Source organism: Boleophthalmus pectinirostris, unplaced genomic scaffold (genome assembly GCF_026225935.1).
Source record: "Boleophthalmus pectinirostris isolate CB_2022bp ecotype Guang Dong unplaced genomic scaffold, ASM2622593v1 HiC_scaffold_17, whole genome shotgun sequence".
Lineage (NCBI taxonomy): Eukaryota > Metazoa > Chordata > Actinopteri > Gobiiformes > Gobiidae > Boleophthalmus > Boleophthalmus pectinirostris.
Genome location: NW_026571115.1, coordinates 8,077,272 through 8,091,998, shown reverse-complemented (window position 1 = coordinate 8,091,998; position 14,727 = coordinate 8,077,272). Strand labels below are relative to the sequence as shown.

General features: G+C 39.4%; 1 protein-coding gene across 2 annotated transcripts; it reads right to left on the bottom strand.

Moving 5' to 3' along the window:
• Positions 1–299: 299 nt before the first annotated feature.
• On the bottom strand, positions 300–10,018 carry LOC110167750 (uncharacterized). 2 transcript variants are annotated; one of them, XM_055152957.1, is made up of 4 exons: positions 9,667–10,018; positions 4,220–4,726; positions 3,907–4,017; positions 300–3,172 (listed from the first exon to the last, which is right to left on the bottom strand). In XM_055152957.1, exons 1-4 carry the CDS (start codon positions 9,690–9,692, stop codon positions 2,206–2,208), a joined length of 1,611 nt encoding a protein of 536 aa, XP_055008932.1. In that variant the 5' UTR covers positions 9,693–10,018; the 3' UTR covers positions 300–2,205. The 2 variants fall into 2 exon arrangements, with proteins under 2 accessions (XP_055008932.1, XP_055008933.1); XM_055152958.1 differs by lacking the exon at positions 9,667–10,018 and adding an exon at positions 6,624–7,225.
• Between the last annotated feature and the right edge of the window lie 4,709 nt (positions 10,019–14,727).

Genomic DNA, 14,727 nt, shown 5'->3' with positions numbered 1-14,727 from the left:
GTAACTGAACTTTACTTGTGAAAGGATTGTCCATTTTTCCTGGCTTCATTGTTTCTGGCTTCATAGAATAAAAATGAACAAATAATTAAAAAAAAAGTAAAATCTCTAGCTTCCACGGTCTGGCATTAACTTTTTTTTATGATTTTTAAAAAATATATATGATAAATGTGTTGCTCAGAAAAAATATACATAAAAACTTAAATTCTTACTGTGAGCAGTACACAGATTTTTTAGAAGTTTAAAGGACCCCTGCAAAACACAACTCCAGGTATGTTTTTGATGAGGTAACAGCATTTTAAGAAGCAAGGCAAGTTTATTTGTAAATCACAATTTGTACACAAAGTAATCCAAATTGCTTTACAGAATAAGAAAGATATTAAAATTGAAGACAAACAAATCAAAACATAAATAATCATAAAATGAACATTAAAAGAGAAGAGTGCAGAATAAAAACCTTTAAGTCATATGCAGCGAAACAGAACTGTTTTGAGCCTGGATTTAAACAGCATCATAGTAGAGGTCTGTCTCACATCTGTTCCAGGTTTTAGCTGCATGAACCTGAAACGCTGACTCCCCGTGTTTAGTCCTGACTCTGGGCACCAGCAGGAGGTCGGTCCTTGAGCTCCTCAGAGTGCAGGTGGTTCATATGGCACTAACATGTCATTGTTGTGGTAGGATACATTATTACTGTATATTTACTGGCCTGTAGGGGGCAGCATGTTGAGATTAAACAAAAAGAGACCCAGGATTGACCCCTGGGACACCCCACAGGTCAGGGTCATGTAATCTGAAACAGTTTCCAATTTCAACCAAGTACATCCTGTTTTTTTTTTAGATAGGACTTGAACCATGGATCTATTAAAATAACCAGAACCAAAATAACTTGAACCAGTTTAGTGCAGTACCAGAGATGCTCACCTCTAGTTTCTGTAAGAGGATCCATGATCAACAGTGTCAAAAGCAGTACTCAGATCTAACAGGATCAGGATTGAGACTTTGACTGCATCATTGTTCAGGCAGATGTCATTTGTGACCTTGATAAGAGCAGTGCCAGTGCTGTGGTGGGCAAGTGAGAAAGTTAGTAAGCTATTGGTAAACACATCTTTCAAGGATTTTGCCAGAAACGGCAACTGCAGGACCAGTGGTTTGGGAATAACAGACAGGTCAAAGAAGACAGAAATGATCAGACATCAACCACATTGACATTTGAAATATTTACACTCTTTGTATTGAGCAGGTCCAGAGTGTGCCCTCTGTTGTGTGTGGGCTCGCTGACATGCTGACATGCTGAGTCAGACCAAAAGTTTCAAGGACAGCACTGAGGTCTTCTATCATACACATTATCCACTCATAATAACATGAGATCACAAGAGTACATTTTTTCTAGTATAGGACCTTTAATGCTATACTGTGGCACATTCCAGGCAAAGAAATAACATCTCTATTGAAACAAGCATCTAGCTGACACTCCACCAGAAAAGTGATGAGGTAACATGACTAAACGGTCACAAGAGTAAATTTTGCGTAATATAGGACTTTTAAATCTCCCCAGACAGAGTCTTCAATCCCAAATCTGTACTTTACCAATCAATGGTACTTCACTTTAATCTCCAAATTGAAGAAATCAGCACAGGCGTTGTCTCCAAGTGCTCCAAGTGCTTAAGGAATTATTTACAGGAGCCTCAGGGGTGTCTTCACCTGCCCCAAACAAAGCAAAGGGTTTGTCCTTGTTTATGGATACTGTTACTATTATGACATCTTGAAGGACACTTGTGAGACTAGGACTTAGGTTGCCTGAGATCCAGAATAAACACTTCTCCAGTAATTTATGTACACGTGAGTCTGATCACTGTTCAGTCTCCCTGAGTTTAGATGGGCATGATTGACAGGTGGATTAGCCAATCAGAGACACACACAGTCTATCCTGTATCCAAATAAATATGGCTACTCACAAGGAAAAAAGAAAGGAAAAAATATTGTTAGCTTTGCCATGGCAAAACTCATCGTGGTGAATAATTAAGATGTTCAGAATGTGCAAGGTAAAGCAATCACTTTACCACTGCCAACCGTTTAAAACATGAAAAACGGAACTAGTTCATTTTTAAGACAGTAAACTCAGGTTCAGTACCTTTAAGCATGATTGCTTCAGACCAATAATATGGCTTTAGAATATTCATTGTTCAGCCTAGAGCCTAAAACACAGTACTATTGTATCACACAGGCCCACTTTTCTGTCTCTGTTAGTTGGTCGCCCACTACTTCAGACAAAGCTTCATTGTCCTCAGTCTGTGTCTCCCATGTGATCTGCTCCTCAGGGTAAAACTCATTCACAAGAATGGCTTGTTTCGTCTTGAAGGATGATTCCCCTTTCTCCAGGAGGTCATGGATCTTATGCCACGATGTAATCTCTGAGCGCCACAGAGCCGATCGGGCACGGATGAACTTGGACAGCTCAGTCTCAGTGCCTCGGGCCAAAATCATGCTGTCTTTGACGATGAAGAACACGTCCATCCCCAGAAAAAGAGCATTGAGAGCGATGAAGCCTCCTCTGGCTCCTCTGGACAGGGCCAGGGGTGCTTGGGCTGCAGCCTGCCCCACGTCAGGCAGCTCGGAGGCCACACGTGGGAGATTACTGGCCAGAGCGTCACCAGACAACACAACAGCAGCTTTAGTCGCTGCTGACCCCACATCTTTGCACACGGCCACTCCAGCAATCGGATGGATAATTTGGCCATCCACTCCAAGTTGCCTCATTTCCAGGAGACAGTCCTGGACATTCATCATGGCTTCCATGAACTTCTGAAAGGTCTCGCTGGCCCTCTTCTGCTGTGTGTGGTTCACGCCGAACTCAGTTGCAGTGGTGACTGCAGTGTTGACTCCGCTGGTGATGCCCAGACCCACCCCGGTCACAGTGAGGACCGAAGAAGCTCCTGCAGTCACAGGGATCAGCGCCAGCCCGATGATGGACAGCACTCCTCCCACAGCCCCCACAGAGCTGCCCGTCACACTGGAGATACGAGCGCCCAGGTTCATTCGGTCCAATTGAACGGCACTGTCCTCCAGCTCCTCCAGAAACTGCTGCATTCTGGGCTCAGACTCACTGAAGCTCTGCATGAAGCTGCTGCAGTACTCCTCCTGGAACAGGAACATCATCCTGAAGGCCTCGTCCTGCCTGAAGACCACAGAACACACACACTGGACTGAACATAGTGGTACACTACATTTACTTATGATGATACTTATGATCATTCAACAGGAGGCCCGAGGGCTGCAGCTGTCCATAGTTTGGACAGCCTGATTTAGAACATAGGTGTGGTATGTATGTATGTATATATACACACACACACACACACACACACACACACACACACACACACATATATATATTGAACTCACTGTATTACAACACGATTTTGCATTTTGACAATATTAACTTTAGCTGCCCCACATCTGTATTAATTCATATTGTCCTATAGAATGCTGTGATGTCATCATCTGAAACGCAGCCATACAGAGGGGGCAGCTTCAGGGATCAGTTATGATCATAGACTGTATAAAAAAGTGGACTAAGCGAGTGTGATGTCGACCATAGCGTTCAGCACCACTCAAATAAATCTTGCAATGCTAATGGTTACAGGAGCGAATTTGGAGCCAGACTCTATGTTATAAATAGGACTTTTTAATGGGCAAAATAGAGAAATAAAAACATGAGAATCAAATGGGTAATACAAACATTTTAAGACCAAAATGACAGGGTTCACTGCAGCAGTTACAGAGAGGGATCACAATATTCCAATGTAAGTCAACGGCAGCCAGGGTCAGAAGGTGGCGGCTAGCACATTAGCTATATCCATCTTGTATCCATCTTGTCTATCCAGTCTATGGTTGTGATCAAACATGTCTTACCTGAGTTTTTGGAGCAGAGTGATGTTGTCCAGCATCTTTTGAATATTGTCCTCTGAGATTTTCTCATCAATGTCCACCACAGGTTTGAAAAAGCTGAAGTCGCTCAAAGACCTGTAAAGTAAACACTTGTTTATATGTAAACAGTGCCTCACTTGGCTGATGATGTCCCTGCCCTTGGAGGGAGCCATACAGAGCCATACAAACAACTTGACATCCCCCCCGCCCCCCTTCTAATTTAGACAATATGGTGTTGAGCTTTGCAATACTATACTACTCAATTCCAGCATCTCTAAGAACAGATATATTTCTTAACCCTTTCTTGATGGTGCCACAGATTGTCTGCACAGACTTGATGTACTGGTCCAGCTGATAGGCCAGCACCTCCACGTTCTGCAGTTTTGGACTGAAGAAGTCTTGATCGTCTCGTTTGAACTCCACCAGCAGGGGGGAAATGCTCTTAGCTGCAGTGATGATGTCCTGCACTGTGCCCAGATCGCCCCCTTCAGGCGGCAGCAGCAGAACTGGGTTCTCCTCCTTAAACACGTGCACAGAGGTGACGGCCAGTTTCTCCACAGCGTCCAGGAACAAGCCCAGAGTCTGCAGCCCCATCAGGCAGGTCTTCAGAGAGGCACTCAGCTGCTCCTGCAGCTCTGCCCTCTGCTGGACACTGGCTGCTTTGTCTTGTATGTCAAGCAGGAGGATTAACTCTGTCTCTGTCATCAGCATCCAATTGGAGAGTCCATCAACAAAGTGTTTTACTGTCTCTATGTAGGAGAATGTGTCCAGGACATAATGGCACAGCCGCTCCTCCAGCTCTGTCCTGAAAAAGAAAATGTAGTAATTGGTTTGCATGAAAAATGCATTTTTTAGATCACTCGTTTACACAAAACCCAACCACTTAACATGGTGAAAGCTGAATTAATTTTATTTCTTATTTATGTAATTAATATGCAGTTATTATTATTACAATTACATAGCTAGTATTTTCCACAATCACAAGTACAGTTACATATTTAAACATCCTAAAAATGTTTAGTACTATTTTGTACTTAGTTACTTTCCACTCGTGCTCCCAGTTATGTGTGCTTTAGCCAGTGTAACATCTATGTCTACTTACTCTACCTATATTTTCAAAAGTGCTATGACGATGTCTCGGGGACTATTTCATTAGACTTAAACTTAGACAAATTTTATTGATCCACAAGGGAAATTACCTGCACACACATCTTGTTTTTTGTAATTCTATTCATTTGCAAGAAGACTCATGCACACCGCCTCACAGGATCACTTTTTTTAGTACAAAGTTTGAATCCCTTTGACCTGGACCAAAATGTTAACACAGGGACTCAGAGGTACTCCTTTTATATCAGTGTCATGCAACACGGAAGCACAACACTCTACACACTGCACTCTGCGGTCAGAGGGACCCAAACACTGCAAAATTAAAAGTGAATCAAGAGTGAGACACTGAGCAGAATTCTTCTTAAAAATGTTTGTTTTTGTTTTGTAATATTGCAGACAGTCTACTGTTGCAACATTTTAGCTAGTTGTTGTGAGAACATTATTGCAAAAGTTGCATTGATCTTGAAATCTTTACAGATATAAAATGCGTGCAATGCTATGATGGGAGGAAGTACCTGACCACGCACGCTTCTTGGTGACATTACATTCTTTTCCTGGTGACTGAGCCTAACCACATAGTTACAACATGCCTAACCTTAACCTAAACCGTAAATTATTTCAAGCCATATATTCATTTTATTGTGTTTGCAATTAAAATAAAGATCAAGATAAATGATACTATTGATACTTTGTAATTAGGATATAATAGTATTTGTACAATAAGTGGCTATAACTTTGGATTATTCTTATCTCCAGAGCATCATATGGACATTATATTAAAAGCAGGTAAATGACTGGATTGGAAGAGTAAAGAATATGTTACAGTATTGCTTATGATTACTACAAGTGACATGTGCAGGCTAACACCATTCATTGTACAGTCTGGGAGCAGCAGCAAATCTTTTGTTGTTATGTTCATTTCAAGTGTATTGGTATTATATTGCACATTTAAAACAGCCTGAGATCGTGCTACCCATATATACAGAAACACAATACACAGGAAAAGTACAGTAAAACACCAAGATGTGCTGTCTAGAATATTGAATGCCAGAGAGAAGAGGTCCTTATTTAGTTACATATCACTCTATTTCCTGATCTCTGTTATAATGTCGTTTCCTCATCACAAACATAGCTGGAGTTCTTTTCTCTAATAGCTCCACTGTGTTTTTAAACTCCATACACCTTCACTAGAATAATTTGGATGATTTTAGCCCTGGAAACAGTCATTGCCATCTTTACTGAATTAAGGTTAAAGGGTAGCTGTTAACTTGAAATCTACCACTACATGAAATCACAAAGTGGAACAGAGCATTTTGAGCTTTGGAGATGTATAGAGACTTAAATAATAAAGGATTACTCAATGCGTGAATGAAACAAAACAGAACTCCAGGTATGTTTTTGAGGACTTAACAGCATTATAACACGACTAAAAGTTCATAAGAGTTTTGTGTAATATAGGAGCTTTAAACTGCATAAAGATTAAGATGATTTGATTATAACAGCAATAGCAATAGGAATAATAATAAGTAGAAGAATAAATAGCTAAGAAATAATCATTCATCAAAACAAGAATACAAGAAAGTCAATTACTTTACCTTGAATTATATTCTTCTTGCATATTTTCAGTTTTCAAGTACAAAAGCTGCAGGTTAGTCCAGCTGTAACTGCTTTTCAATAGTAGCTCTAACTGGGCCGTGAGCTCATAAAACAACAGACCAAATGCTCAAATGTTTAGATGGTAGAGCTTTACTTTTGCTCTTGCTCTCCCAGAAGTCAAAATAAGCTGCCTGTAACTCTATCCTCCCTCTGACACGTGCACTCCCACCCAACCAAAGACCAAACATGAGCAGCTACTACACAGTTTCACTTTCACTTTCCAAACATGAGCAGTCACTACACAGTTTCACTTTCACTTGGAATATCATTGTGAAGCCAGCGACTGGTGGGTTTCAGATTAGAATGTGATGATGTCATAGTCCCAGACGGGGGGAAGAGACAGTTTTTCCTTTTGATTTCACTATACTTTGCCCCAAAATATCTCAAAGGTAAATTCCCAAATGTTGTACCGGATCATTATATTACTGACTCAACCCAAGACCATGTTATATTACTCCAGAAATCTATTGGCCTATAGAATGTTGTGAACCCAACACAGGGCTGTCTCCAAGATCTGAGTTTAAGTTGGATTGTATTTAGTATTTGTATTTTTATTAACTGAAATAGCTTACACTCTCTTAGTAAATAGTAGAAAGCAAGATAGAAGTATAAGGGATTTAAACTGCACCTTAAAAACTGTGGAGGCGTTTGTATATTTTGTCATTGTTAAATAAATGTATCAACATTTTATACACATTTTTATTTACATTAACAGGCCCATATTACACTATTTCCCAATATATGTTATAATAGTGTTTCCTTGTCACAAACATGCCTTGAGTTGTGTTTTCTTTCATTCACACATTTGCTGGAGTTATTTTCTCTGCTAAAAGCATCAGCTCTGCTGCTCGACATGTAAACAAACATCGCGGTGTGATGACGTCATGGCCCTTAGTACATCAGCGCTGGGACAAACAAACATGGTCACAAACACAGTTGCAATTAAAAAAAAGAAAAACATTTCCGCACACCAAGCCTATCCACTTTTCTAGTTTGATAAGAGTATTAAAATAACGTGAGTTAACTGTGACATTCATGAGTTTAATCGCGATTAAATATTTTAATCGATTGACAGCACTAATAAGAATAAAATACATATATTTTATCATAGTGATCATGCAGACTAGTACATATTTAGTGGGTATTCCTCCTCGGGGTAAAACTCAGTCACAAGAATGGCTTGTTTCGTCTTGAAGGTCGGTTCCCCTTTCTTCAGGAGCTCGTAGATCTTCTGCCATGATGTCATCTCTGAGCGCCACAGAGCCGATCGGGCGCGGATGAATTTGGACAGCTCAGTCTCAGTGCCTCGAGCTAAACTCATGCTGTCTTTGACGATGAAGAACACGTCCATCCCCAGAAAAAGAGCGTTGAGAGCGATGAAACCTCCTCTGGCTCCTCTGGACAGGGCCAGGGGTGCTCGGGCTGCAGCCTGCCCCACGTCAGGCAACTCGGAGGCCACCCGTGGGACATTACGGGCCACAGCAGCAGCTTTAGTTACTACTGATGCCACGTCAGTCATGGCAGTAGAATCATAGACTGTATATATAAATGGACATAGCTAAAGTGCTAACCGTTGCATTCCAAATAGGAAGCTAGTTCCAGCTCCTTCTGACCCTGGCTCCCACTGACTTCCACTGGGATATTGTGGCCCCTCTCTCTGTAACTGCTGCAGTGAGCTTTGTCATTTTGGTCTTAAAATTGTCATATTAACCCACTCTACAAGATCCTATGATCTTGTAGGCTGTTTTTTCTTTTGTTATTCTGTTCATTTAAAAAAATTATATTCATAATACAGATCCTGGCTCCAAATTTACCCCTATAACCTTCATTTAAGTGGTAGTCCACTTCTTTATACAGTCTATGGGTGGAATGGAAGCTATTCTTAACTGCACCATCGCTGCAAAACTCTGCTCTCATAAACACAATATGACATGTTGAAAATAAGCAATTAAAGATTACTCAAACATGCACGAATCACTCCAAATACACATTTCAGAGGGAGAAACAAGAATAACATGGTATGGCATTCAACCTTTCTATCATTATGTAGACCAAACCAGGTGAAGTTACAGGTCAGATCTGTGTTTTTCTAGGTATTTTTTAAAGTCAATTTTGTCTGCTTTACAACACATTAGCAGTATGCAAACTACTGAGCTCCAGTCTCCCTCACATAACATACATAATCATTAACTGTATCCCTGTGTTTGTTTTGCTTATATCTGATCTGTGTTGACTGGAGCCCAACCCTGTATGTAAAACACTTTATTTTGAGTTTATTTATGAAGAACATTTAAAACAACTGCTGACCAACATGCTTCACATAAGAGTCAACAAAAAGTAAATATATACATAGGAAAAGTACAGCAAAACACCAAGATATGCTGTCTATAGTATTAAATGCCAGGGAGAAGAGGTGAGTTTTCAGTATTGTATTAAAAGGCCCATATTAGGCTATTTCCTGATCTCTGTTATAATGTATTTTTTTCATCACAAACATGCCTAGTTGTGTTTTACTCTGTTCACACATTTAACATGCAAACCCTGCATATTTAGAGTTCTTCTCTCAAACAGAAAACACTCTCTTCTACCTTGTGATATAATGTTGTAATACATGAAGTGCTCAACTGTGTTTTTAAACTCCATGCTTCTTCACTAGAATCATTTGGATGATTTGTTAACTTGAAAACTACCGTTTCATGAAATCAAAGAGCATTTTGAGCTTTGGAGATGTAGACAGACTAATAATAAAGTGTTACTCAGACATGTGTGAATGAAACAAAACACAACTCCAGGTCTGTTTTTGAGGAAGTAACAACATTATAACAACGTGACTAAAAGCTCAAAGAGTCAGTTGTGTGTGATACCGGAGCTTTAAACTGCATAAAGACTGAAAAGATCTGATAGGGCAACAATAACAATAGATAGAGGAATACGCAATAATAATTTATCACTAAAAGAATACAAGAAAGTCAGCTACTGTACCTTGCATTATGTTCTTCTTCTTGCATAATTCTTGTTTTCAAGCACAAGCACTTTCAGTCATAAAAGCCACACTGCGTCCTGGGTGAAATACCGGTCAGTCCAGCTGTAACTGCTCTTCAATTCCACTTCTGCAGACTGAGGCTTGAGCTCCAAAACCACAAACCACACAAAAGCAAAAGTTAAAATAGTTTCACTTCTTCTCTAACTCTCTCAGAGGTCAACAATATTGTTTTAATGACTACTGTAATTCCATGTCCTCTGGTGTGTCCGTGCTCTCCCAAAGCCACTGCATACTTTCACTTTCACTTCTTGAATCGTATCATTGTGAAACTAACAATAAAGGGTCTGTCTCTGAACTCGGAGTTTAAGGGGGATTATATTTAGAACTGTATCAGACTTGATGACTCACAGTCATGAAAAGAGAGAGGAATTATAATTATAAAGGGGTGATTATTTGTCTTAAGTGGTATAGCCTACACCCTGTAAGTAAACAGCAGGAAGCAACAAGTTTAAGAGGGTGGGATTTAAACTGCCACCTTAAAACCTATGGACTATTATTGGACTAAATATTTTATTTATTTATTTATTTTTGTATATTTTGTCATTGTCAGAAATCAGCCTTTAATTTACATTTTTATTCACATTAAAGGGCCCATATTACGGCATTTTCGTATTTGTGTTTTGTTTCATTCTCACATGTTTAACACACAAACCCTGCATATTTAGTCTCAGTTCTTCTCTCAAACAGAAAACACTTTGTTCTACCTTGTGATGTGTTGTGGTAATCAGTGTTGTGCAAGTTCACACTTTTCATGAACTAGTTCAAAGTTCAGTTCATATTATTTTTAGGTGAGATATGTAAATGAAAGGCTGCACTTATTTTTCAAACTGACATCCAGTTTACAACAACTTTACAAATATTAACCATAACCACTATAGAGCCACATCAGCCCGTTTGAGATTATAATGTGTATAATTCAGCTTTGCCACATTTGTTTACGTTTTACAGAAACGAAACTTAACACTGCATGGCTAATTTGCATAAATTGTGAATGCTTGAAAAAAGCTGCTTATTCCTTGTGCACTAATGCATCAGCTTCTGTCGAACTAAAGGGCACGACTACATGTGTTGTTTCTGTGACAGAGGGACGTCACTGCAACGACACGTAATTTGAAGAATGCATGGAAAGTAAATGAGGGCGGCTCCACTGCACGCGCTACATGTGCTTGGAGCTTGGCGTGCGTAGATTTCAGAAAACAGGATCCATCCTTTTTTTTTGATGCTCTACGCGAACATAGGCGCGCATCCCCGTCAAATTACACAGAAAGCATGAATCTATTGTTTGTGCATTTACCAATTTGAACAACTTCACGTTCAAGTTCTTGATTTACAAATGCGTTGCATTCAGTTCAAAGTTCACTGAAAAATGAATGTGTTCAATGAACGCGTTCTTTTGAACTCGTTCATGCACAACACTGGTGGTAATAAAGGAAGTGCTCCACTGTGTTTTTAAACTACATACACCTTCACTAGAATCTTTTAGATCATTTCAGACCTGTAATTGTCATTGTCTACTGAACTTTTATTTTTTATTTATGTTGTGTTATTTATGTATGTTGTATGTATGTTATGTATATGACGTAAATCTGTCTTAGGCCTTAGGACCTGTTTACATGAGGTTGTGAGGGCTTGTTTACACAAAAACGACAACATATTGTATCGGTAGTCCCTTTCATTTAGTGACTTGGTGACTTCGTTTTTGGGGGTAAAAAATGCAAAAATCTGAAACCACCCTCCAGAGTGGAAAAGTTGAAAACACTCCGCTGTAGCATTTCGGTCTACACTGCCCAAGACACAAAACTCAGTCAGATCTGCTCACTCCGCTTACGCGTTTACGTCATACAGTACACAGAAACTTGGCATGCATAACCAATCGAATTCCACACACTTTTGCTTCCCCGTATGCATGCAGATTTCCTCCCGAAAACACTCATCTAAACGCAGAATAAAAAGTGAAGATGCAACTCCACTTTTGGGTCTTCTGTTCAGACCGTCACCATATAAACGTAGCCTTATTCTAACATTATACATAAGCTGCTGACACTATAGTTTCGATGTGTACATGTTCTGAAATGATTCTTGTATTCATTTGTCAGTTCTTCTTTAAATCATTTTGATGCATTTAAATTGTGAACTTTGAACAGAATCCTATTATAAAACTTAAATCTCAAATGTAATTACTATACTTGTCCAAAAAATCACAAGAGACATTTTGACATTTTATCCTAAATCACTCAACCCTGTTCTATTTTTTGGTGAAGTTTGTGTTAATGTGCGAAAACTCCCCAAATGTCCGACAGCAGCAGTCACTTCCAGCTTGTGTGGAGGGGGCGAGGGGAGAGGGAAGCGGCTGGGGAGAGGGATGTGCGTGGTCAGCTGGAGCAGACACTGGAGAATCAAAGAGAACCAGTGCTGACGACGCACTGTCCCCCAAAGACCAAAACAACAAGCATCAACAACACAGGATCAGATGTGACAAACAAGAGTTTCCCCACACAACCAAGTCAAAACACAGAAACCCGACGAGAGCCACGTTTGACCTGGGATTTCACTTAAAGGGCCCATTTTATGATATTTTCTGATCCATGTTATAATGTTGTTTCCTCATCACAAACAGACCTGGAGTTGTGTTTTGTTTCATGCTTTATTCACATGTTTAACACACAAACACTGCATATTTATTCTTCTCTCAAACAGAAAACACTAGCTCTGTTCCAGCTTGTGATGTCATGTGGTAATACAGGAAATGCTCCACTGTGTTTTTAAACTCCATACACCTTCAGTAGAATCATTTGGATGGTTTCAGCCCTGGAAGTGTCAATCTCTACTGAACTAAAGGTAAAAGGTAACTGCTTCATGACATCACAAGGTGGAACAGGTGTAAACAAACTAATAAAGTATTACTCAAACACATGTGAATGAAACTATCTAAGACAGTTGGCCAAAATTAAGCCTATTTTGTCAGTAGAACACTTTGAAACTGTCATACATGCATTTGTGATGACTAGATTGGATTATTGTAATGCACTTTATGTTGGTGTCAGCCAAAATGCACTTTGCCGTTTGCACAGAGTCCAAAACTAAGCAGCTCGACTTTTACCTGGAACCCGGAAACACGAGAACATCTCACCGATTTTAGCCTCTCTTCATTGGCTTCCATTGTCTTTTAGAGTCAGTTTGCACAGCCTAGTACCCTCCTGCACTACCGGTCAAAAGTTTTTGAACATCCTAATTTTTCCAGGTATTTATTGCAAGTTCAAGTCCTGCAAGTCCAATGAAGAACTTGAAATGGTACAAAGGTAAATACTGAACAGCCAGAGGTTTAAAAAAAAAAAAAAAGATAAAAGATACAAAACACAAGTCCAAGCTCTGCCAAAACTACCTCAGGAAAAAAAGAACAACATGGTAAAGCTTGAAAACATGGAGTGTCCAGCGCAGTCTCCAGACTTAAACCCCATCGGGCTGGTTTGGGATGAACTGGACAGAAGAGTAAAACAACCTACAAGTGCCACACATTTATGGGAACTTCTGTAACAGACTTGGGAAGAACTTTCTGAAGAATATTTGATTTCTGTAAAAAGAACGAACCACGAATGTGTTCAGCTGTTATATCGGCCAAAGGTGGACACTTTCATGAATCTAAAGTTTAGAATATGTTTTGGTCAACAGTAAAAACAGTGAAAAAAAAAAAAGTGTGGTGCTCTAAAACTTTTGACTGGTAGTGTACCTCACTGACCAGCTCCAGCTCGCCATCCCAAAGACTAAACTTGATCTTCATGGGACTGTGTGTTTTCTGTTGCAGTCCCACGGCTCTGGACCCATTTGCCATTAAAGATTACATGGGGGTGTCTCTACCTGTTTTTAAATCACTCCTAAAAACACATCTTTTTTCACTGGCTTTTAACAAGTGAGATGTACATTTCTTGTTGTTGAGCATCTTATTGTTTTCTATGTTTTTTTAGTAGTTGTATTGGGTTTGTATTGTCAATTGTGTAGTATTGCGATTGCCCTTGTCTATTCTGTGTTTTGTGTACAGCACTTTGGCCAGCTGTAAAGTTTTTAAAGTGCTTAAAATAAATAAAGTTGGTATGGAAGCAAAGCACAACTCCAGGTAAATTTGTGATGAGGTAACAGCATCATAACATATTATATAGGATCTTTAATGTTCACATCTACTGCAAAAAATATGTAATAGGTTGTGTGCTCATGATACCTCAATTCACAACATTGTAGAGTCTCTGTCTATGTGTTTCAGAATTATCAAAAATGAGGAACGTTACCATAGCGATTATCAATTTGAAACCAAAATATGATATGATAAAGTACTCAAAATGTTGAAATGAATTAAAAACATATGATGAGTTTATGATTAAGCTGGAGGACAGGCCAGGATATAGTGGGATTTGCTGCTTAACTGTCAGAATGCAGATTTGTTGACGTGGTTTATGGTTTGGTTTATGGTTTATATTGCTGTAATTACTGGGCCTATTCATGTGAAACAGAAACTGGCACAAAGTTCAGCCTCGACTTTATAACTTGGTGTCATAATCCAACCCCAAAGATGTGATTGTGATCAGTTAAAAGGACTTTAAAGAGGACATATTACACTATTTCCAGATTTTGTTATGTTATTTCCTCATCACAAACAGAAATGGAGTTGTGTTTTGTTTCATTCATGTTTAACACACCAATTCTGCATATTTAAGCTGAGTTTTTCTTGTGATGTCATGTGGGTAATGTTTTAGAAACTTTTCAGTCTGGTTCTACACGTCATAGAATCTGCCCTCCTACGTGTTTTTAGTGACATTTTTGTTTCTACTGATGCTGGTGATTCTGTTGTTGTCGTACTGTTGGATCTGACAGCTGCGCTCAACACAGTGGACCACGAGATTCTTTTCTCCTGGTTGGAGTACTGGGTGGGGATTCGTGGTCCAGCCCTGTTATGGTTTAGATCATACTTGACTTATAGACATTTCTGTGTTGGTTTTAGTAATTATGTT